The sequence below is a fragment of the Ciconia boyciana genome, chromosome 10, assembly GCF_034638445.1.
Source record: "Ciconia boyciana chromosome 10, ASM3463844v1, whole genome shotgun sequence".
Lineage (NCBI taxonomy): Eukaryota > Metazoa > Chordata > Aves > Ciconiiformes > Ciconiidae > Ciconia > Ciconia boyciana.
Genome location: NC_132943.1, coordinates 3,164,530 through 3,186,679, shown reverse-complemented (window position 1 = coordinate 3,186,679; position 22,150 = coordinate 3,164,530). Strand labels below are relative to the sequence as shown.

At 39.8% G+C, this 22,150-nt stretch overlaps 1 protein-coding gene across 1 annotated transcript in view; it reads left to right on the top strand.

Annotated features, from left to right (window-relative positions):
- The window catches only part of EPC2 (enhancer of polycomb homolog 2), a 51,190-nt gene that overhangs the window by 13,957 nt on the left and 15,083 nt on the right, over positions 1–22,150 (top strand). The window contains exons 2-8 of the mRNA XM_072874758.1: positions 4,311–4,470; positions 12,582–12,727; positions 15,995–16,201; positions 17,158–17,306; positions 17,570–17,702; positions 20,384–20,575; positions 20,864–20,953. Of these exons, the coding sequence (XP_072730859.1) occupies positions 4,311–4,470; positions 12,582–12,727; positions 15,995–16,201; positions 17,158–17,306; positions 17,570–17,702; positions 20,384–20,575; positions 20,864–20,953 (1,077 nt within the window). The remainder of the gene's footprint in view (positions 1–4,310; positions 4,471–12,581; positions 12,728–15,994; positions 16,202–17,157; positions 17,307–17,569; positions 17,703–20,383; positions 20,576–20,863; positions 20,954–22,150) is intronic.

Below are 22,150 nucleotides of genomic sequence, written 5' to 3'. Positions count from 1 at the left end.
AGCTGGTACTTATTCTCTCTCTGTCAACCCTGTTGTGAATGGCTGTCAAGTCATTTGGATTGGAGCTTCGAAGGTGGGGGTGTGAGACTGCTAGGTGCAGCGTACGCTTCTGTGCCACTCCACACGGAATGAGTGGATTCATGCTGGCAGGACAGGCTGTCTGCACCAAGGAAAACATACTGGATTATATAAAGCCAGTGACTTGAGCAATTTGCTGTAAACTGTTGTCAGTATGGTGATTGTACAGTGAAGGTACCTGCACGGCTAAAGTGCATCTAGAGAGATGAATCTTTCATTTGGAGAACAATTTTGTTTTAATGCGTAAATACGCTAAAGCAGCAGTATTACATATACTAAACATTTAGATATTTCTAATTCCATTATGCTGTTAGTTGAAAAAAGAAGACTATCTAAGCTGTATTTGTTTGAAATTTTTTAGTTGTACTAGTGAGAAAGGTTTGGATGTGCTTTTTAAGGAATTAGTGGGTAATAACTCTTTGGCAGGTACTCCTTTTTATTCCCGTGGCAGCATGTTCTGTTTGCCATCATCACTGTTTCCTCTAATGTTCAGTTATTTTGTATGAGATCTTTTTACCTCCCGTACTTCAGAACGAAGTACAAGTTAAAATACAGTGTATGTCCTTCAAAACCATAAAAAAAGGTGGAAAATAGACAAAAAGGTGTATTGGTATACCAGTTACTAATCTATCTTTAAAAATGCTTTTTTCAGGTGTAATAAAGCTATTTAATTAGACCAACTTTCATATAAGTCTTCAGTTTGTTTAAACATCACTGTTTCAGGAGTTAAAATTTTTATTTTCCTTAACCTCATGCTCAGCAGAGATTCCCCCCCCCCCCCCCCCCCCAATTTTAAAAATTACATTGCTTATCTGTCTCTTGAAGCTCTACTGTTTGAGTGACAGTAATACTGTTAAGACTTTTCTGTTTGAAAGCTGTGTTACGCTTGAAGGCTTTCTATAGTGAAGTGGGTACTAACACCTATTGTCAGATTTTCCTTGGGAACTCTTTGTACGCTTACTAGCAGTGTTACACACACTGAGAATCTGAATTACTCATCTGCGCTGTTTAATGGGCTGTAGAGCCAAAAGGTGTTTTGAATTTTGGTTGCTGCGTGTCCTTCTTCACTACTTTTCCTGAAAGTTAAACCTTATTTACCCATTCATTACTTAGGCCACTGTGGACTAGTGTGGCTTCTCTACAAGCTATTTAATCCTGTTGTAGAAGAGTGTCTGGGTTTGTTTTATTTTGGGGGTGTGGTAGGGAACTATATGTTGATCAGCTTCAGTTGGTTGGCTGTATACAGAATGCATCCTCAGCACATTTGTCGATGATCCTACATTAGTAGAAGTGGTTGGCTTGCCAACAGTGGAGCATCCGTCTTTGTGGATGCTGAGAAACTTGAGGACTGGCCCAGCTGAAACATTGTGAAGTTGAGTTAGAAGTGCACAACTTCTGTACTTGGAGCAGAATTATCATGCTGTGCCTCAATACGGGCAGGGAACTACCTGGCTGAGGAGAAGCACTGATGGCAAGAAAGGACCAGGTGATGGGCCACTGGCGTGTGCACACTGTGTGACTAAGGCGTGCTGTAGACTGGGCTATGTTAGGAGGAGTGTGGCTACCAGATGGGGAAGTTATGATGCCCCTCCACTTGTCAGTGGTGAGGCTGCTCTTGGAATGCTCTTTCCTGTTACTCTGCTTTCCTCAGATTTCTCAAAGATGTTGAGAAACTGGAACATAATCTGTCAGTGGGCTGCCAGAGTGGCTAAAAGCTTAGACTGTAGCTACTCGGAGGAGAGGGTGAGGGAACTGCTTGTGTTACCTCTGGCAAAAGAGGGTTAGTACATCACTGAAGTGGGTAACTTAGAGGGGCTGTGGAAACTGGAGGTTTTCAGGACTTGAAAAAGTCATGGCTGACCTATCTAGTGTTGGAGATAATTGTCTTCAAGTGGGAGTTGGACAGGTACCCTCCACAAGTCCTTCCTAACAGCATTTCTGTGGTACTCCTGTGTACTGTGTTGCTGACTGTTGGGAGACAGCTCTAGGGACATCAGTTGAAAGCAACACAGTAATGAAACATTTTATTTTAGCTGAATTACCTTCTCAGTGCCTTGAAGCTCTGCAAGACACATTTTAATGGTGGAGTGACAGATTTACTCGGTATGTAGTAACTCAAGCAGATCACACCAGATATTTGATAGTATGCTTGTCTTAATTCTAATAGCATTCACTTGGGAGCCTGGTAGTTTGATTTAATGTTGCTTCATCTGCTACAGGAGATTCCCCAAGCTGCTCTTCCAGTCACTGATTTGTTATATTCTAATTTTGCAGAAATTGCATTATTTGTGTTTCTCTAAGATTTTAATATTTAAGAGGGTGTAATTTATTAAGTATCATTTACATATTTTTAAAGATTCGCTTTCATTCACTACCCTTTTAAAAATAATGTTCTGTAGGATTAAAGAGGAAGAAATCCTGTTCTTGAGAGAATTTACCAAGTGTGTAGCACAGAATCTCTGCGTGCAAGACCACCATGTCTGTCAGACTGCATTGCAATCAAGTTATCGAAATGCTGGCTGGTTCTCCTGTTTGTGGTGTTGATGCCTGGCCTCTCGTGAGGCAGGATAGTCACCAGTGTTAATCGTGGGGAGGGGTACCCCAGAAAACCAAAGGAGGAGATAGAGTAGCAAAGTTGGTTTGTTGTTTTTTTTTTTTTTTTTTTTTGCCCCCCCCCCCCCCCCCCCCCGAACAAATACTCTTTTCAGCAGTGAGGTGTGTGGGAACGGCTAGAGGATAACCTGAAGCCCCTGGAATAAGCAAGGTGAGGTTGCATAGGTCTATGACAGAGCTGAGCTTCAAAATCAAGTTGATATTCTGCTGTGTCATCTTCCTTCCCCTCAAATTTTGGAAGCTGGAGGCAAGAACTCTGCGGTGGGGGAGAACAGTGAAAGGAGAACAAAACTTTCAGGCTCCTGGTTCTGCTAGAGACTAGTAGTTAATCTGCTAGGAGACTGCAGTTTGCTTGTTTTATGTTCGACTTACACGGATGGAGAACTCATGACTTAACTTTCCCAAGTAAATGGCTGTGGTGATTTAAGATCTTGTCCTGGTGAAGACTACCACTCCTTCTCTTTACTGGACACATAGAAGGCAGCATGTGCCAACTTAGCCATTTGGAGTCTTAGCATGAGACATTTCTGTAATGGTTTAAATGAGTAGACTGCACTGGAGGGTCTGAAGTGTACACATACACTCTGTACAGCTGCCAGCCTCTGGCTCAAGGAGGGAGGTGGCGAGAGGGGTAGCGTTCAAATCACCCCATCATCTGACAGTCTTCCAGACAGGCTCCTCTTGTCGCTGGTCAGTTCATATCAGTTGTTCTGCAGACTGCACTGAAATACATAGGCAGTAGCATGAATCAGAATACTGCAGTTGTGCTGGTTGTCTCTGCCAAAGTCTGACATGAGTATTCATGAAAGATCTTTAAGAGAAAAGTTACAACTTGGTGCTAACTTGCAGCAGTAGGTGGGTTTCACTGGGTTAACTAACAAAATAGTGTGGAAAAAATCTTTGTAAACTAATACGTTTATTGTGATCTTTATTTCACTTGAAATGATTCTGTAGAAATTGTGACTGCTGTCCTGTAAGAATAAAATGAAGTGATACCTGTTTAGGGAGTCCGTGCTTTTCAAGTGTTACTCTGCGAGGACTACTCTTTCTGTTGCTTTTAACTAGCTGAACTTCTGAAGCAAGCAAGCCAGTAGGAATTGCTGGGTAGACAGGAATGATGAAATTAGCTATTCTTTTGATTTGACTGTGGTGCTTATAATACTTTAAAGGACTTACTATGCATCTGTTGACTGATCTTGCATAAATTTTCTCTATGACAGGTTTTGATGGGCTTGGCTTATCCCAGCCCTGATTTTCTACTAAGGTTATTTTGTGTAGTTTGAATGTTTGACTTTTTCCCGGTCTGGTAGGAGGTGTGTGCTGTTGTCTGAACAAAGGGGTTTTTTCATCTGTAGTCCCGCCTTACATTCACTGGAGCTCTAAGATTCCTATCAGTTAGGAACCCCACAGTATACTAAATGATGCAGAGCACATCATCTCCTGTCTCTAACCTGGAAGCAAGCATCCTGCTGTCCTCTGAAATACAGTAAAGCCTCAACTCTTTTATCTGGGTCTCCTGCAGAACAGCAGCACAACAGTAGGACAAAAGGATGACTCTTTGTGTGCACTTCTATATACTGGTACCTAAATAAACAAACTCTTAAATTTTCCTCTTGCAGGAACATCATTTGCAACGGGCTATCTCAGCACAACAAGTTTTCAGAGAAAAGAAAGAGAGCATGGTTATCCCAGTCCCTGAAGCGGAGAGCAATGTCAACTATTACAATCGTTTGTATAAAGGAGAGTTTAAGCAACCAAAGCAGTTCATTCACATTCAACGTAAGTTAACAGATGTTGGTTTTGTGTCCCCCCTGTCCCCCTTGTCCCCCCCCCCTTTATTTAAATTGAGTAATCTTCCAACAATCTTGAGGACAAAGTCGCTACAATATTCAGAAAGTGGGAGGACTCAAAAATCCAAGGGGGATTTATAGATGTAAATTCCAGTATCTCTTCTCAAGCTGTGGAATAATTTAAGGTTGAAGGTAAATGTGAGTTGTTTTCCTGGTGTATTTGTTTATGGGCTCTGTGCTGATACCATATCTCCATGTACGGTAGCTGGCAAGCCTTATCCTGTCTGTTGGTCATCCAGTATTGTTGATCAAGCCTTTCTTCTTTCGGGTTTTTTTTGTTTGTGTTTTGGTGGGGTTTTTTGTGGTTTTTTTTGTGTTGGTGGTTTTTGGGGTTTTTTTTTTTGCTGGTTCTGAGAAGGAATGACTGAACTAGCCTAGCTGCCTCCTAGTTGCTTAGACTAATGCAGGGAGTGGAAGAGGGATTGTCTTGCTTGCTGAACGAGTCTGGAATGCCTGTTAACTGAAAAGTTCTGTATAAGTGTAGATCAATAAAATAGAAGAATTTTTGTAATGAAATCAGCCTTCATTCTACCGATTGTAACAGAGTTCTTGAAGGTTCAGTTTCAACTGTGTGAACAGTGGAGTTCAAGCTGTTCACTATAGCATGCATGTATTCTGGGCTGGTAACAGTTATTTTTCTCTGCGTTTTACTAAAACTGTAGAAAGTTCTTTTTCAGTAGGGAACTCTGAGCTTATTTTATGGATAAAAGGAAGTATTCTTTTGCATGAGCTTAGCTTCCTATGTCTTAAAAGATCTAATTAATTAAACTTGTAGTTAATTATAGTGGTCTCTAGATTAATTTTAATACTTTTTTTGGTTGATGTTCTGTTGACAAGTGACACACACTTATAGTTCACTTGTTCCTTGACACACAAATCATGTTTGTCCTTTGCAGCATGTGGTTCTAGGGGGTTATTTTGTGACTTGGACTTCTCCCAGGAGTCATCTTCATAGCAAAAGCTTAGATTCAGTCATCGCAGTGGCTTGTCAGTCCTTCTGGTGGAGCACAAATTCAGTCCTGGGTCTCTGCAGAGAAAACTCTTCTCGTCAGAGGTTCCTGATTTTTGTTGTTAGTTGTGTTGGGAAGACTATTGCCAGGGGTATGCTAAAGGGACAGCAATGTGGTCCTCAGTTGTTAGTTTGGGGGTTTGTGCAGACAGTATCAATTTTATTGAACTTCATCTTGCCAGGCAGAGTGTGTTGATAATCTGTGCCTCACACACTTTTTTTTTTTTCAGCTGCCTCAACAAGAGGCTGTTGATCTGCATGTAGATTTGAGCAGAGAAAGTATTTTGTGTTTGTGTGTCGTTTGCTTATAAACACGACTGGAATTGAAGTTAGGCAAAGATACTTAAGCCCAAACCCAGCTGTCTATTGAAGGCTCTTGCATCATGGGAAAAAAGTCTCCTGTTTTTTCCATGTATTTAGAAAATGAGAGATTTTTTGGAAATAACATGCTCAAGATTCTCTATGATACAGTAGAGATCATACTGGTAATGTGAGAAATGAGCTAAAGGAAATTGATTAAGTATTTCTCTCCTTAATAGAAGAAACAAACCTGCAAGCAAAGCAGGGTGAATTCACTGAAATGAAGCTGCTGAATGAGGAATGTATTTTATTCTTTTCTCTGGACATTGCCAGAAACACTGTAAATATTGTTAATAAACGTGTCTAAGTGTTAAATATATTATGCTGAAGGGTTCTTTGTCTTGTTGAGACTCACAGTCTTTCTGGACAGAATTACAGAAGGTATTTGAGCTGAAGATAAACATCAGATACTGCTCCAAGATAATTTTTCCCACATACTCTGGTTGGAGTAGGTGTGATACAAGGCAGCTTTATGCTACATAAACTGCTTAGAAATTCTGTTGTAGTGCTAAAAGCACAGAGAGCAACAATACTTACTTTGGCCAGGGAAGTTATGTAAACTAATAGAAGCCAAGAGGCCACGTACTGTAATCCGTACTTACTGGTGGTTATTACTAGAAAACCATGAGTAAACCTAAATAATTTTGCAGTTCATCTGATAGCCCAGGTTTTTAATATTTTTAACTTTACTAGTATAATTCCTTTATTTAGACCAGTGGTTCTAAGCAGAGAAAAGTTAATTTCTTTGTGAGGCCTGGAATTCATGAATAAGCGTGGATTCCAGGCATTACTGGACTTAGGTAGCACCAATTCAGGTCACTTTGAACTGAGTATAAACAAAAGCCTTGAACTATTCTAATTATTCGAGTATGCTTAATAATTTTCCAAGAGTGTTTGTAGTTTCAGTAACATGGAGATGCATTGTAAGTTATTAATATGCAGCAAAGAGAGTAAGTTAGTACACTTGTACCTATGATGGAATTAAGCTAAGTGAGCTAATTGTGTGTACAAAAACTAGCGTCCCTAACAGAAACAGTAAGAATGGAACAAAAAAATATATTGTTAATATATATTATTATATTAGATATATTAACAATACATTATATATAAAGGGTATTTTACCTATGTGTGTATATATAAAGTAATGCTTTATAATAAGTAACGCAGCCAGATTGTTCAAATAATCTTTATTAAGTTTATTTGAAGATTGAATTCTAGTCACTCTTTAAATTTAAAAAAAAAAAGTGAGGTGTGTGCATTTCATGTAATTAAGAGTTGCCCCTTTTTTACTCATTGTGTGTTCCACGTTTTTAGAGGATGCCGTAGCAGGATCTGTTCAGGCTGTGGGCTTGCAGCCTGGATATGTAAAATGGGCTTCCCTTTGCATGATACCTCCCGTACTGAGGTATCTCGGTGCAGGTAGGGAGTGCTGGAAGCTCTGTTCCAGTCAGATGCTGCAGACTTGCCATTGAGGTGGTGTTTTGCTACTTCGTTACTACCTTGGATATAATTACCATGATGTGGTTCTTCATTTGCTCTTGGTCAGCAGAGATGTATCTGCTGCCATCAGGATCAACACTGCTTTCTTACTGCCAGTGTGTTTCTGGTGGCAGCTGTGTTCATGGGTGAGCTAAGTCAGGGAAGTGATCTGGCAGAAAGCTTATCTTTCATTTTCTTGGTTAGGTGAACCTCCGTATTTATCAGTTTTCTGTCTTGGCTCATTGCCTGATTGCTGGTGTCGGCACAAGCAAGGTGGTAGGAACATGGCTTGCTGGGGAAGGAAGCTAGTGGAACTGCTCGTTTCAGTGGTAACTCACGCCTATGTCAGCTTAAAATGACTGTGAAACCACAGCCTTAATTTAGTTAGCTAAATGAAATTAGTTAAGTTAAACCCAATTTAATGTAACTTAACTTAAAAACAAACTGCATTTCTGTAAGTTAGTATAAACTCAGTTCCTAGGGGAGCTCAAGTAAACAAAAGCAAATCCCTCTGACAGGTGTACAGCTATTGGGAGTGGTTAAAGTGGCAGAGGATGTAAACTAGGATGTTGGTTTTGCAGCAGCAATTAGCAAGCCAACAAGTTCTGAGCATTCATATGAGGTAAACTTTACTGGTAGGATCACTGGAGCCCTGTCCAACAGTGCACTGTAGAAACACGCAATGTGGAGAACTGCAGAAGTTTTGGAGTAGGAAGACTAGGCTCATCAGTCAATCACAAGAATCTCCCAGGAATTACCAAGAGGAAGGGTTATAGATGATCCACTTCTAACGACATGAACTGGCAGATTTGTTGTTCTTAAAAATGCTGACTAGTAGCAGGTCATCTGAAGTGTACAGTGCTTTCTGTGGCTGAGTCTAGTTCTTCACGAATTCTTGCAGGCATGAATGAACAGTTGCATCTGTTGCTATGGCAGGGGCAGAAACAGAGGGTGGTCGTGGATAGTTAAATTGCACAGCACATAAACCACCTGTGTCTTGTGATGGCTCTTGAAGCCAGCAAGCTGCCATACTAGAGCCCAACTCCAGGATGAAAAATGGCTTTTTCTGGAACCAGTGCAGTTCACTTAGTGCTTGGGAAGAGAAGAAAACTGATGATTAAGGATGTCACTGAAAGTGTATTTCAAAGAGCAGTGACAGACGAACTTCAGGGAAGGAGGACACTTCCATGAGCATCCGAGAGCTGTGGCGAGGCAGCTTGGGGTTGCTGAATTCCTTATGATTGCATGCAGCAGTTAAAGGAAGAGTGATAGCTTTGCATTTTCTGAGACTTGTAGACCTCCACAGGCTGCTCAGACTTTGTGGCCTTCCTGTCTGCATTGAAACAGGAGGTGGAATGCAAGTATTGCTTCCATTGCTTCAGTGTCATTAACCTGCAGTCTCTGTGTAAACCCCCTTTCTTTGAAAGTGAACTATATTGATAACTACAGGTCATGACAAATAGCATGGGAAGCATTGCTAGCAAAAGAAAAGCATTGCTAGAAGGTATGAAAAGCAGGATATGTGACAAGGACTACTGCTGTTCTCACAGCACTGATGTCATTTTGTATAAGAAAATGAGACTGGATTTATTTGATGTAACTTATTCCTGGAAAGTACTCATTGGATACCTTTTATCTTGTCATTTTGATTATTTGTCAAAATATTTTTGTAGAGTTGAAATTCAAGGTGTAGTTTTGTGGGGTTTTTTTTAAGGATTACAGTTTTTTCCCATTTTCCAGTTTTTCAGCACTTCATTTATTATTCATGAAGTCTCAAAATGACTGCTAAGAGAGCTGATGTTTCACCAGCAATTAATTTAGTACTATGTATGAAGCTGGGTGGACTTGACACATTACCTAGCCAGTGGTTCACAGGGGCAGATGAACCAATATAACAGCCAGAAGGGGAGGTTCCACTTTTCTTCCCGGTTCCACTTGTGGTTGCATACACCCCTGTGTGTCTTGAACTGGTCCTGATGCTTACTGGATACCTCTGCAAACTGGTTCAACTTGCTAACAGTGAGCGAGAGAGGGAGAGACTCCCCTGCTTTCAGCCAAGGTGCACCATGGGGTCGCTTTAGATGCTGGCAGTGCAGTCATCTGCCTTCTCTATTTGAGATGGAGATCTCACCTTCTTATCACTAATATATCATGCATTCCTGAGGATGGTTGGTCTTTTAAGTTGCTTGTCAGTGGAACGGTTGGGCTTTTTCTTTTCTTCTTGTTAGTGTCTCCTGCTAGTTGTATCTCACTTGAAGCTGTCTGATTTTGTTCTGAAAGGTGGTTCAGGAAGGTGCATGGTTCAAGAACTTCCAGTGACTCTTCTTTCTTCGTTGTGGAAATGAAGGCAAGCTTACTGGCACTGCTTACAGTATACGGGTGAACAGCATCACATCTTCTCTGTCATAGGGATCCTCCTGCCCACTGATATTCTGCTTTAGAAAAGTAGACTTGAAACATTTTGTTTGCAGGGGATTACTGAATTACCTACTGACAGGTAATAGGTTGACATTTTTTTTGGTGTAGGATCAACATCTGTCTGAGGGTAAACAAGCAGTGCCTTTTCTGGACTTTAATGGATTGCTGTACATTCTCACGTCATCTCTGAGAACATAGTTAAAAACCTGTTTTTTGGAGTAGAGAGACCTGCTTTATTGTTAGGAGAGCTCTTCCAAAATGATGTGAATATCTGGTCTGGAAAATTTTGGCCACCTCCCTTGAGCAGAGTTGTTAGAATGTGATTTCACCATGTATATTAGGACTGTAAGAGTTTTCTAGGCTCAGCGGGTGGCCTTGGAACAGGGGAAACTTTTGCAATTTCCTTTCTGGTGAAAGTGGCAGTTTATGCTTACGAGGTCATTGAATTACAGATTGTAATGGAGGGGAAGTGCAACATCAGGCATCATTCCGTAGGAGAAGTATGACCTGCCAAGGTTGCGCTTGGCTGGCAGAGCTCTGAAGTGTTTTGAAACGCCGGTGAATGACAGGTGGAGTCAGCCATACTCGGTCCACGTTTGAACAGTGGTCAGTGCTGTATGAGAGAGGAGCTTTGGAGTGGAGTTAAGGAGTGTGAGGGTTACAGCTCAGGTGGGACAATTCACCCCATCCCAGTGTATGGCTGACACGATGCGCTATTGGTGCCAATACAGCCATGCTCCCAGGTGGCTCTGCCGGGACCACACGGGAGAAGTTGTAGCAAAGCTTACAGGAGCTGAAGGTGATACGTAGCAGACTGGGTTTATGGAGTCCAGCACTGATGCTTGGCAGCTAGTTCACTGGTATTTGGCTAGTCACTGGCTGTTCAGCTCTTTGAACAGGATCCTGTGGCAGTCACCCCAGGCACTGGAACACTCTCTTTCTTCTCTCAAGTGCATAGTCTTGCCTGGTGATGGTTTTTAATGCAGTTTTACAGAACTATGAATTTGGGGGGGGAAATCTGGGTCAGTTTTTATCTCAAAACTTTTGATTCCTGCAGACTGCTGCTGGAGAAACAGCATCCAATGGTGAAAGCTGTAATTGAAGTCTAATGTACAGTTGTTAATTGTTAGAGGGAGTGCTGTGGGTCACATGCCCAATGACAATGTCAAGTGACAAGTGCCATGCAACTTGTATTATTGAATTAATATTATTAATAATTCCACTTAATACATAGTTACAGCCCATTAGTACTAACTGCTTCTTGAAAGAAATTTTTATAGTATGTTTACAATGTGTGTGTTAGGCCGGAAAAGCCTTCTGAGCAAGTGCTGTTGTCAGAGTTAGTACAGTCGAGCACTGTCTCTTCTGAGGGGTAGCAGTTTGCAGCTGAAAATGGTAAGGGACTGCTTATTAGCACTTCTCAGCTGTATCTGACTGAGTTTCCATGCATAGCCAAATAGATTAAATGCTGGTTGTGGCTTAGCTAATTTATTGCATTGGAATACAGAAAGGGTGGTCTTGGGCTAGTCTGAGATATGGAAAGAACATGCTACTTACCACCTGTTTGTTGACTGGTCAGACCATGGGAGAGAAAATACTATAATTTGCTTTAAAGTGTTTTGCCTTTTTTTTTTAGTGTTTTCTATTGCTCCTGATCTTCCAAGTTTTTGTGTTAAGGTCCTCTCAAAGCACACTCAGGGAAGCTCAGTAGCAGAGGTTTTCTTTAAGGTAGCACTCAGATATAGCCATGAGTTAAGAGCATAAAGATAAGATAGTGCTATTTGTCTAATAAGAATAGAATATATTTCAACAAGCCTTCACTGCTGTTAATTCAATCAACAAGTTACGGTATTATTTGGAGTGGTGTTGTTAGTGTTTCACCTCTTCAAGGTTTTATTAGGTACAATTAACACTTCATAATAAGAATTCTTGCTGTTGTATCCAATTCACTCATACTTGTTGTAAAATTTAGTTTCTGCTATGTCCTCTGAATGATAACTTCCTTGTGCTTTTAGTAGGACCAGAAACTTTGTCTAAGTATGGAAAATAATAGTGCAGTCTGTAGTAAAGACATGAGCTTTGCTGTAAAGTCAGGAACTTACTGTTTGGAGAGTATGGAGGAATATTCAGGTTCTACATCTAGAGTTAAGTTAGTGTTGGAGGAAAAACTAACAATTCCCACAGGATTGATCTAGCATTCTTACAGTTTGTCTTACAGTTATATGAAAAAAAAAAAAGGGGGGGGGGGAAGTTTAGACTAAGTATTTGAAGACTCTAGGTTTGTTGAACTTTTTGAAAATGGGCAACTGAAATTATAGTGGAACTTCAGTTTGCTTTTTCTCCAAGTCTGGGATTTGTTTGAAAATGATCTTAATTGTTAAGAATCTTATAATGATATTCTGGAGGAGCTACAGCATTAAGAAGCATTTTTGCTCTTGTTTTGCAAAGATCTATTAAAGTTTCTATGCCTTTATGATAATTTTTTAAACTAAAGCTTTTTTCTTGTCACCCTTAAAGCCACTTAAAATAAAGCAAAACTTCTTTGATTCCCCTTGTATTGGAAGTCAGAGACAAGCAACTTCTAACTACTTTCTTGCAGGTGTTATATGGGGAAACTTCTTAGCATAAAGAAAAAAGTGTTATGGCAGACGTGCTAATCTGAAATTTTATCGATCGTTTTTGATTTCTGATTCAGATGCATGCTTCTGTATTTCCATACTACATTATTCACCAAGCATTTCAAATTTTTTTGTGCATGTATATTTTTGTTTCAGCCTTTAATCTGGACAATGAACAACCAGATTATGATATGGACTCTGAGGATGAAACCTTACTGAACAGACTAAATCGGAAGATGGAAATCAAGCCGCTGCAGTTTGAAATAATGGTTGACAGACTCGAAAAAGCCAGTTCTAGTCAGGTATTGTACTGTGTTAAGAAATCACTAAGGCTTTTTGATTTCTGAGTTTTCTGGTGGGGTGGTTCTGGGTGGTGGGTTTTTTTGTTTTTCAGTTTGTTTTATTTCCTGCTAACAGGGTAAGTGTGTTTAGGTCTGCAGTTACACGGAAATCACATTGCTGTCTCTTATTGTCAAACGTAGAAAAAACAGGTAGTGAGGGAGCTTTTGGGGGCTGGTTGGGGGGAGTTGTTTTTAAAGCTTAATTCCTGACCACAATGTGTTAGCGAGGACAACTTAAAACATTTTGTTTTACCTGTGTTGGTCTGGAGGAAGCTTGTGGTGATCGGTAGGTGTATAGATTTGGCTCTAAACATATATGAGAATCCAAATTCTTTGTTTCACTTGGTACTAGTGGACATTGACTTCAGTTGACGTTTGAAGGTTAGAAACTTAGAAGCATAGACAGTGAAGCAAAGCGTTTGTTAAGATTGGGCCCTTGTAGTAGAAATGGCACAGATGCAAGAAAGAAAAGTTATACTCCAATTCGGACTCGGAGGCTGGTTTCCTAGCTTTAGAAACAAGCATGTGCTGTGTATTATTTAGTCACTTATTTTACCAGAAGGGTACCAGTATCTTAATAGTGAGTCCCTGAGGTGTTCCAGGAGGCCAGTGTCTGGAGAAGGGTCTTAAAGCCAAAAACATTACTCGAATTACATTGGAAGGATCAGTTTCTGAAAGGCTAGTTTGAAATAGGTAAAGTTATTTCTCAGCGAGATGGATGTTTTGCAGGAGTGAAAAATCGGTTGCAGGATCCATAACTCTGCCTCAGTTAGTTAATTAAGCTGATTTTCAATGCTATGTGTTAAGAGGCCAAAATGTTACATTCTCTACATCTTAGAGCAACTTGAACAAGGATTAGGTAAAGATTTCTTACTATGCTAAGAAGATGGCATGTGAAGAAAAAAAATTGCAGAGTACATTGGTTGATACTTTTTGAACAAGTGGTACTCAGATCTCTTAGAGCTTTGATGTAGATACCCTTGTTTTGGCTTTCGGTTAAAGTGGTTCTGGTTATCGCTTTTCAAGATTAATTTGCATCCTTCTTACACTAGTTTCATTTTTCGTTGCTTGAGTAATGAAGTTAAATTTAAGAACTGAAAGATGTTTTCCTACAATAAAGTATTATAAGAATATGGATTTTTCTCTGTAGGCAGCTGCCCCTTTCCCTTTCCCTTAAATGTGAATAACACTGAAGCATTACAGAGGTGAAGAGTATTTTGAACCAGAAAATGCTTATTTAAGGAAGTCCATGACAGAAAAGATCTTACGTGTACATGAAGCATTGTAATTGATTCTTATAACATAGGCTCCCTCTTGAAGGTAAGGTGTGTAAGGAGGAAACCCCTCTTTGTAGATGAAATTTGTATGGAACTTCCTGTGTAGTGTGTTCTGCCTAACTTCAGGGATTGCGATGTGGGTGTTCAAGCTTATTGTGGGTGTTCAAGCTTATTGTCTTGCTTTTGGGCTACGGAAGACTTTCAGCTGATGTTGAGTAGCTCTGTCCTGAGCTCTGTGTTAGGAATGGTAAGATAAAAACAACTCTTGCAGATTACTGGAGCCTGAGAAACAAAGAAGTTTGGCTGCCTGGCAGATTCCTTCCCCACATGGGTTTATAATGCTCTCGAATCCCACTTGGGGCTACTACACAATTCACGTACGGTTTACATGACTTACCTCTGAAATACAAAAGGGTGCTGGTGGGAATGCCTTCCTCACCAAGGAGAGGGTTCCAGACATTCCTCTTGGGTGTTTTGATAACCTGATTTAAGCAACGAATACAAGGACTCTGCATCCGTGTTACTGGTGGTACTTGCAAAAACAAGCAAGCAGGGTAAAAATGTAACTTTTCTAACAGTGTACTCGGGCAGAGTCAATTTTTTTTCCTTTTAAGAAATATGTTAATGGAAGAAAGGGAGCAAAGGACAAACAGGACAAATTATTTTTAAGCAATATTGACAGTGGTGGGATGATTAAGTTGTGTATTAGCTGCACACACAATCATATCACCCCTTACATATAGGTAGGGTATGCTGGTGAGTAGGTGTGTTTGATTAACCAGGCTAATGTCCATTTTAGGTAGAAGAGATGCAAAATTGTTTTAATGCTGCATGAGGTCATAAGCACAGAGGGATTAGTGACCTCTTTCCCCCACCCCCCCTTCTTTCTTTTAAAAACAGTTCAGTGTTTTTCTAATTCTACTGTAGATTGCAAGGGTTTTGTTCTATTCTGGCTGGAATTAACACTTACATAGTAGCAGTGGTTACACTTACGATATCCTTATTTTTCTGAAATGAATTGTTTATTTTTCTGCTTATCCTAACATAGGGACAAGATTTAACATAGTTTGACATGTTGCAAACTGCAAATTTAAGTTGTTCAGTTGATATTTTTCAAATTGTGGGGAAGATGAAGTGCTGTCTGACTCCTGTTTTAAGTAATACTAGAGATACTGTTTTCTTTTTATGTAATGAATGGGTTTAAGATGATATGAGCATGTTAAACTAATGTACTAGTTAGTCAATGACTGTTTTTGCATTTATTTAGTCTGATTTTTTTTTTATAAAAAGGAAAAAAAAGTTCTCATTTAATTACCTTTGTTTAACTACCTCCTACTGAAATAACTTACCCAAGAAGTGAATGTCTCTGTCTCTGGGCTATAATAAACAGGGACAGTCATTATCCTTTTCTATCACAAACTGAGCATTTTTGGGGAAAAATTAAGAAACTAATTTACTTCAGAACATATTCTGTCTACAGTAAAATATCTTCAAGGGGAATCAACATTAAACTGCAGACAATCATATGTTAATAATGGCTAACCAATAAGAAACTTCTTTTTTTAGGAAAAAAATAGTCAAAGTGAAGTGATTTCCAAATCATGATCTGCAGACTGTAGTAAGTTAGTGATCTCCTGTGCTTGTAATTGTTTCAAACAGTGTTTTCAGATTTCATGAAAAATGGATGAAGTTGTAGTCTATTGCATGACCATTTCTTAGATGATGATGATGCTGGGTCAGAAAAGTTGGGAGCTATGTACTTAGGAAGACCAACTGGTGGCTTAAGTACTTCAATTTAGATCAATATTTTTTCCTCCCTTTACTCTCTTGTGCTATAAAAGAACCTGGTTTAGTTAGAAAGTGTACAAGAGACGCGAATGTGCGGTGACTTTCTCCCTGGACCACCACTCCACCCCCATCTCAGTTGCACCTTTTGAATTTTCTTTTCTAGCTTGTAACACTTCAGGAAGCTAAACTGCTGCTAAATGAGGATGACTACCTTATTAAGGCTGTATATGACTACTGGGTAAGAAAGCGTAAGAATTGCAGAGGCCCATCTCTCATCCCCCAAATCAAACAAGAAAAGAGGGATGGCTCCACCAACAACGACCCTTACGTTGCCTTTCGGAGGAGAACTGAGAAGATGCAGACAAGAAAGGTAACTTGTCAAACTTTACTGTTTTAAATTTGTTATTTTAAATCCTGCAGTGAGAGGAATCATTTTGATTCCTATCACAGAATCGTATAGGTTGGAAAAGACCTTTAAGGTCATCAGGTCCAACCATAAACCTAACACAACCAAGCCCACCACTACACCATGTCCCTAAGCACCTCATCCAAACGGCTTTTAGATACCTCCAGGGAAGGGGACTCAACCACTGCCCTGGGCAGCCTGTTCCAATGCTATCCAGTATCTTGCAGGATCTGTCCTGTGGTATCCACAGTTACTGAGCTGATTGTCTCTCTTAATAGTTGCAATATTGGATGACCCAGCTAAATCTCAAATGATATAGTCAATGTGTAATTCATCAGTTCTCTATAGACAGTTTACAGTCTGCCTATTTTTTAGAAAGCTGAAACTCAAAGGGCAGTTTATGGGTATTGTCACATAAACAAGTAGCTATGGGACTTGCTAGGTTGCAAACTTCCCCTTCTGTGAAAAAGGGGAAAACAATCTTCCATTTGCCATGGAGTAAATAGTTCAGGTTTTGTATTTGTAGTGTGAATTGATTTCAACTAGAAAACCTGTAATTACTCGGCATTTCACCTGAACTTTGTACACGCATGTACACAGCCTTACTGTGTGCAGAATCAAGGTGGAAAAAGTGTTTTGGAGCCAAGTCTTGAGTTCCTTGTTCTGACAGACGTCCACTGGGTTGGTACGGAATCTGAGCAGAAGCAGCATGGGGGGAAATGGCTGAAAAGTTTTTTCAGCTTAATCTTAAAAGCTGGGGTTTGTTTTTGCTTTTTGTGGCTTTGTCTATGCTTTAGAAAAAGTTTCTTCTGAGTGTACTTGTATGATTCTCACTTGCAGCAGCATTATGTAACTTTTTTTTCCTATTTATGCCTCACAGATTTTGCTTTTGACTTGAAATTTGTTTAATCTTTCAATAGAATCGAAAGAATGATGAAGCGTCTTATGAGAAGATGTTGAAATTAAGAAGAGAGTTTAGCAGAGCCATAACAATTTTGGAGATGATTAAGAGAAGAGAGAAAACAAAACGCGAGCTATTGCATTTAACATTAGAAGTTGTTGAGAAAAGGTAAAATTGCAAATTATATCTGTAAGAAGTCATTTATAACATCAAAGTTTTAATTTTCATCAAATAGGTTTGAAAATAGCTCCTGTAATTTATTTCTGCATGGATGCTAGTCTTCTGCACACATGCGTGGCCAAAGGCTTACATAGCACTGTAAACTTCAGGAGCTGAACTAGAAGGGTTTTATGCAGACTGTTTGCCTGTTTTGTCTTTCAAACATTTACCAGTGGAAATGCAGTATTATATTTTTAATTGTGTTTTTTAAGGTACCATTTGGGTGATTACGGAGGTGAAATCCTCAATGAAGTGAAGCTTAATAGACCTGAAAAAGAGATGAGCACAACTCCATCCACTCTTCATAACGGAAATCATCACAAAGTTCAAGAGTGTAAAGTTAAGGTAAGCTTTCTTCTGCTGCGAGTCTCTTGTTACCGGTTTCATCATTCTTTCGGATATACCCTGCAGATGTTTGCATTGGAAAACTGAAGTAGGAGGCTGCCATACTTGAAGGTAGGAGACCAGGAGACAGCTATGCTTGCTTCCAGTTTAATGTTCATTGTCTTCCCCCCCCCAAGTTTTAAAATGATTGGCTGGCATTGCTGTTTGTTTCTTTAGACAACAGCATTGTAGTAGTGTTCATTTTCCTTCTCAGTTCTGTCTCTTTCCTTGTAAGGTGATGTGAACATGAATGTGTTAAGCGGACATCAGGAGCTCCATGGGATTGCAAAGCATAATGAATTATTTTTCCTTCTCCCTTTGAAGGGAGACTGGAGTGCTGCATTTTTCTGCTAGGGTTGTCCATGAGTACTGACTGGCCCTCAGTGCAAAGATAGTCCTGAAAATACAGGATTTTACTGAATTACAGCCAGAAGGCCAAAGGATTCTAGAAACTATTCTGAACTGGTTAAGTGATCTTTGATTATTAACACTTCCAGGCACAGGAATGCAACTGTTCTAGCTTGTTGACAGCTGAAAAAAGTTGCAAGTAACTAATGTTTTAAAAAACACTTACTGGAATTTGTAGCAGTTTGTTATTACTGAGGCCTGTACACTTCTCTGTAATACTGAGTAGGCATTTTTATAGCTGCCACTGCTTGGCCCTCAGTATTAGGTCAGTAGCAAACATAGGAAGGTGGAAGAAAAAGTGGCTAAATTTGGGAACCTTGAGTTTCTGCAAAGGCATGGAAGGCTGCTCTGAGAGAATGAGTGCAGAAGGATGTAAGGCTTGAGTTGCTGTGTGTCACACGCTAGTTATTTTGTCTTTCTAAAACTGGCAAAGTTGTGGAATGCCATACTTAGCGCTACTCTGACAAAGTCTTCCTTTACACTTTTTTTAATCTGTACAGAAACCCAATGGATCTCACTTAATTTTTATAATTGACCCTTGTTAGTAACATCTGGAGAAGTAGTAATGTAAGAATAATCCATAGCTAGAAATGCTAAACTGTAATGGTTTTCTTTTTTCTTGTCTCATGAAGAAACTTATTCCACTCAAAAAAAAAAAAAGGGGGGGGGGGAATACATCAAAGGGAACTCTGTATCTGCTGTTGCTGTTCAGATCCAGTACCAAATCAGATCGTAATGTTTTGTATACTCATTGCGATCTTCCTGTGAGGGCAGTCTTTACGTCTGTGCAGGAGAGAACTAAAAGACTTTTTTCTGGAGGATCCTAGTTAACCACGACCATGGCTGTATTTGTTGGTTCTGGTGACGTGCTGTTCCAGTAGAATTAAATGAAAAATAGCAGTGTAGTCATAAGCAGCTTACATTACAAGCAGCAGTACTGATAAATGTATCCATCTTGGGTTAATGTTTTTAAAATGACTACTTAAGAATAAGGTTTGGGGTTTTTTTTTTTGCAGTTAATATGGGCATTAATTGCAAAATTAACTGCTTCCAATCTTAACATAATGATATTATTACAAATGGTTGCTCTACTTTGTCTTGTTTCTACTTCTTCATATCATGTTTCCTTTAATTGTTACTTAAGTCTTAAGTATCTTTTGTCCTTCTTAGGAGCTATCTTTGCTTTAAAACTTAAATACTAGATGGTCATGTCTTTGAAACAAACCAAACCCAAAAAACAAGTTTGCGATGCGAGCCATTTTAATGTCATCGTTAGAGTTAATCTCACTGAACTGAGCACAGTGTGGAAAAAGGATAAGACCCGATGTCCCACTGTTAATGTGACAGGAACCAAAAATGCACCCGACTTCTAATTCAGAGGTGGTTTTGGGGAAAGAACCGGCAATGCTGGGGTGGAGGCGGGAGGCTGGAAGGCCTCGGAGGTTGTGCTTAGCGCCCGTGCCACCTAGTGGCCACCGCAGGTCGCGCGTTGGGTCCCTCGCCGGGCTCTCCATGGGGGTCTGGTTACGCCTCCTCTTCCTCATCTCCCCGTGTGAAGCTGAGCTCCGGTCCTGGAGCTGGTTTCAGACGGTTATTGATAAGTGGTAATTTGGGGTAAAGTGAAACGCTCCTTCCAAACTGCGCTGGCTTTTACTTGCAATTGAGGATTTTGCAAGTGAAGTAATCTTCCTTTTAATTTAAAAGCTTTGAAGTTTAATAGCGTTTGTGTTCAAGTGAACAGCTTAATATTGATGGCGTTTTTTACTACAGAGGGTTTATGATAGCAAAATCTTAAATAGCAAAGCTGAATAACATTACGTCTTTTCAAAAATATACTATCTGAGAAACATGAAACAAATTAGATCGCTTCTTTTGAACCTATCTGCGCAGTTCAGAAAATTGAAAGTGCTCGCCATAGAAAATGGAGATTTCAGAAAATAATTGGAATAGGATTTCCAATTACAATACACTGAGTATACTGCAAAGCAAGGAACCTCTTAGGTAGTCATATGGCTTGAAAGCTTTCAGTTTGTTTATTAATAAATATCTGTAAAGACGATCAGAGGTAAAGTTCTGGGGTTTTTAATATTTGGATAAATTCTGCATTATGTGTCTGAAATAGTCCGCAGATGCTGCGTGTTGAGAGGCTTTGGAAGATAAGCAGTCATATCTTTAAGGCATGAGGAAAGGTTAATTACTCTATTTTTTTCATATTTTTTGTTTTTCACAAACAGCATCCTCATCATTCATCTCTAAAGGAGGAGGTGTCAGATGTTGTACGTCAAAAGAAGAAGTATCTGAAGAAACCTAAAATAGAGTGTGTAGTAACTCCTCAACAGCCCTCTGCTGAGCCCTTGCCTGTTATCAACAAGAGTGATATCAAACAGTATGACTTCCACAGTTCAGATGAAGATGAGTTCCCGCAGGTAATACTCTGTTACAACATCTCAGTGTACAGAAGGTAGGAATTTCAGTTGCCTGTAACTTGGCCAGTCTAGCTTGAAATGGAGAATAACTCTGGACAGTTGATATATTGAAAAGATACTTGCATAAGCTATGTGTTTGGTTTTGTCTTCTAAGCTATGCTTCAGAGAAGCTTGCATTTAATATATAAATGTGGCAGTTCATATTCTATAAATACAAACTTGTGTAATAAATAAAATTATATTATGTAAATGTGTCAGTTGGTAGAATGACTTTGCTTTCTGGTCTAGGTACCCTCACCAGTATCAGAAGCAGAGGAAGAAAATGATCCTGATGGACCTTGTGCTTTCAGGAGAAGAGCAGGATGCCAGTATTATGCTGTAAGACTACCTGCTGTTGAATTTAGAGTGGTGGCTTTTGTTATGCTGGGTTTGTTTTTTTTTTTTTAAGTTTAGATTGGCATACTGCTAATGTAATAGTTCTTCTGTTCCCGCTGTCACCACCAAAGCTTTGATTTGGTGAATCCAAAGACAATCGTTTTCAGTCTTCACGAGAGTTATTCTCATTGTACTGTTCCTCTGTGATTACCTGAAGGTAATACAATGTGTTGCCTGCAGACCAATTCAGCCGCTGTTAAGAAGAGAGAGATTTTTTTGTCCCCCTCAGTTTTCTTCACACGTCCTTTCTTCCCAGCTTGCAGAGCTCGTTAGAGTTAGGTACTGGTTGTCCCAGTTCTCAGACCTGCTGAGGGATCCTACTGGGGCATTGAGTAGAGTCTGCTATTGAAGCAGAGGTTTAATCTGTTGAGAATTTTTTCATGTAGTTAAGTAAAAATTTTCTCTTGAAATCAGTGCAAACTGTAGATATATTGAAAAGCATTAGGTTGCAGTTGCAAGAATGTGCAGACGACAGAGACTAATTGTGGATGTCCTGTCACCGTCTCAGAACCACGGACGGTGAAATTTTTTACCAAGCATGTGCTTATGGATGGGGAGCTTTAGGCTGCAGAGGACCAAGAAAAGCAACACAACACTATAATGGGTCTGGGTTTTCTTTGCTTGCTTCCCATGGGAAGAATGAAGTTACATGAGAAAATAATTGTGTAATTGTGTAGCCTTTAAAGCCACTTACAGAGAAGTCATTTAGTCACTAGGTAGGCTGTCTCAGAAGCCCAAACATCCCCCAGAATACTCAAATTTATAGCGTGGGCATCTCCCACAAGTTGTACTGGAAGCTCTTTGCAGAGGTCAGATGTGTGCTGGCACCTGCTCCTGTGCCTGCTTTGCAGTGTCCTGCTGTGTTGTAATCATTTCCAGAATACCATGGACAACTCGATCTTTTCAGGAATATGTCATTATTTTTAACTACTCTTCTCTTTAAGATATACTTGTCTCTTTGCCACCCATTTGTTGTGTGGCCTCTTAACTAACTTGTTCTTTCAGTTTGGGTGAGGTTTTTTTTGCCTGTTGATTGCTAATCTAGTCACCTTTTCTGCTTAGCTCCAGAGGGTTAGCTAAAGCTTCTTTCTTGCTTAGAATTTATCCTACTTTTTTTTTGTTTTCCCTTAGCCGGTGAGT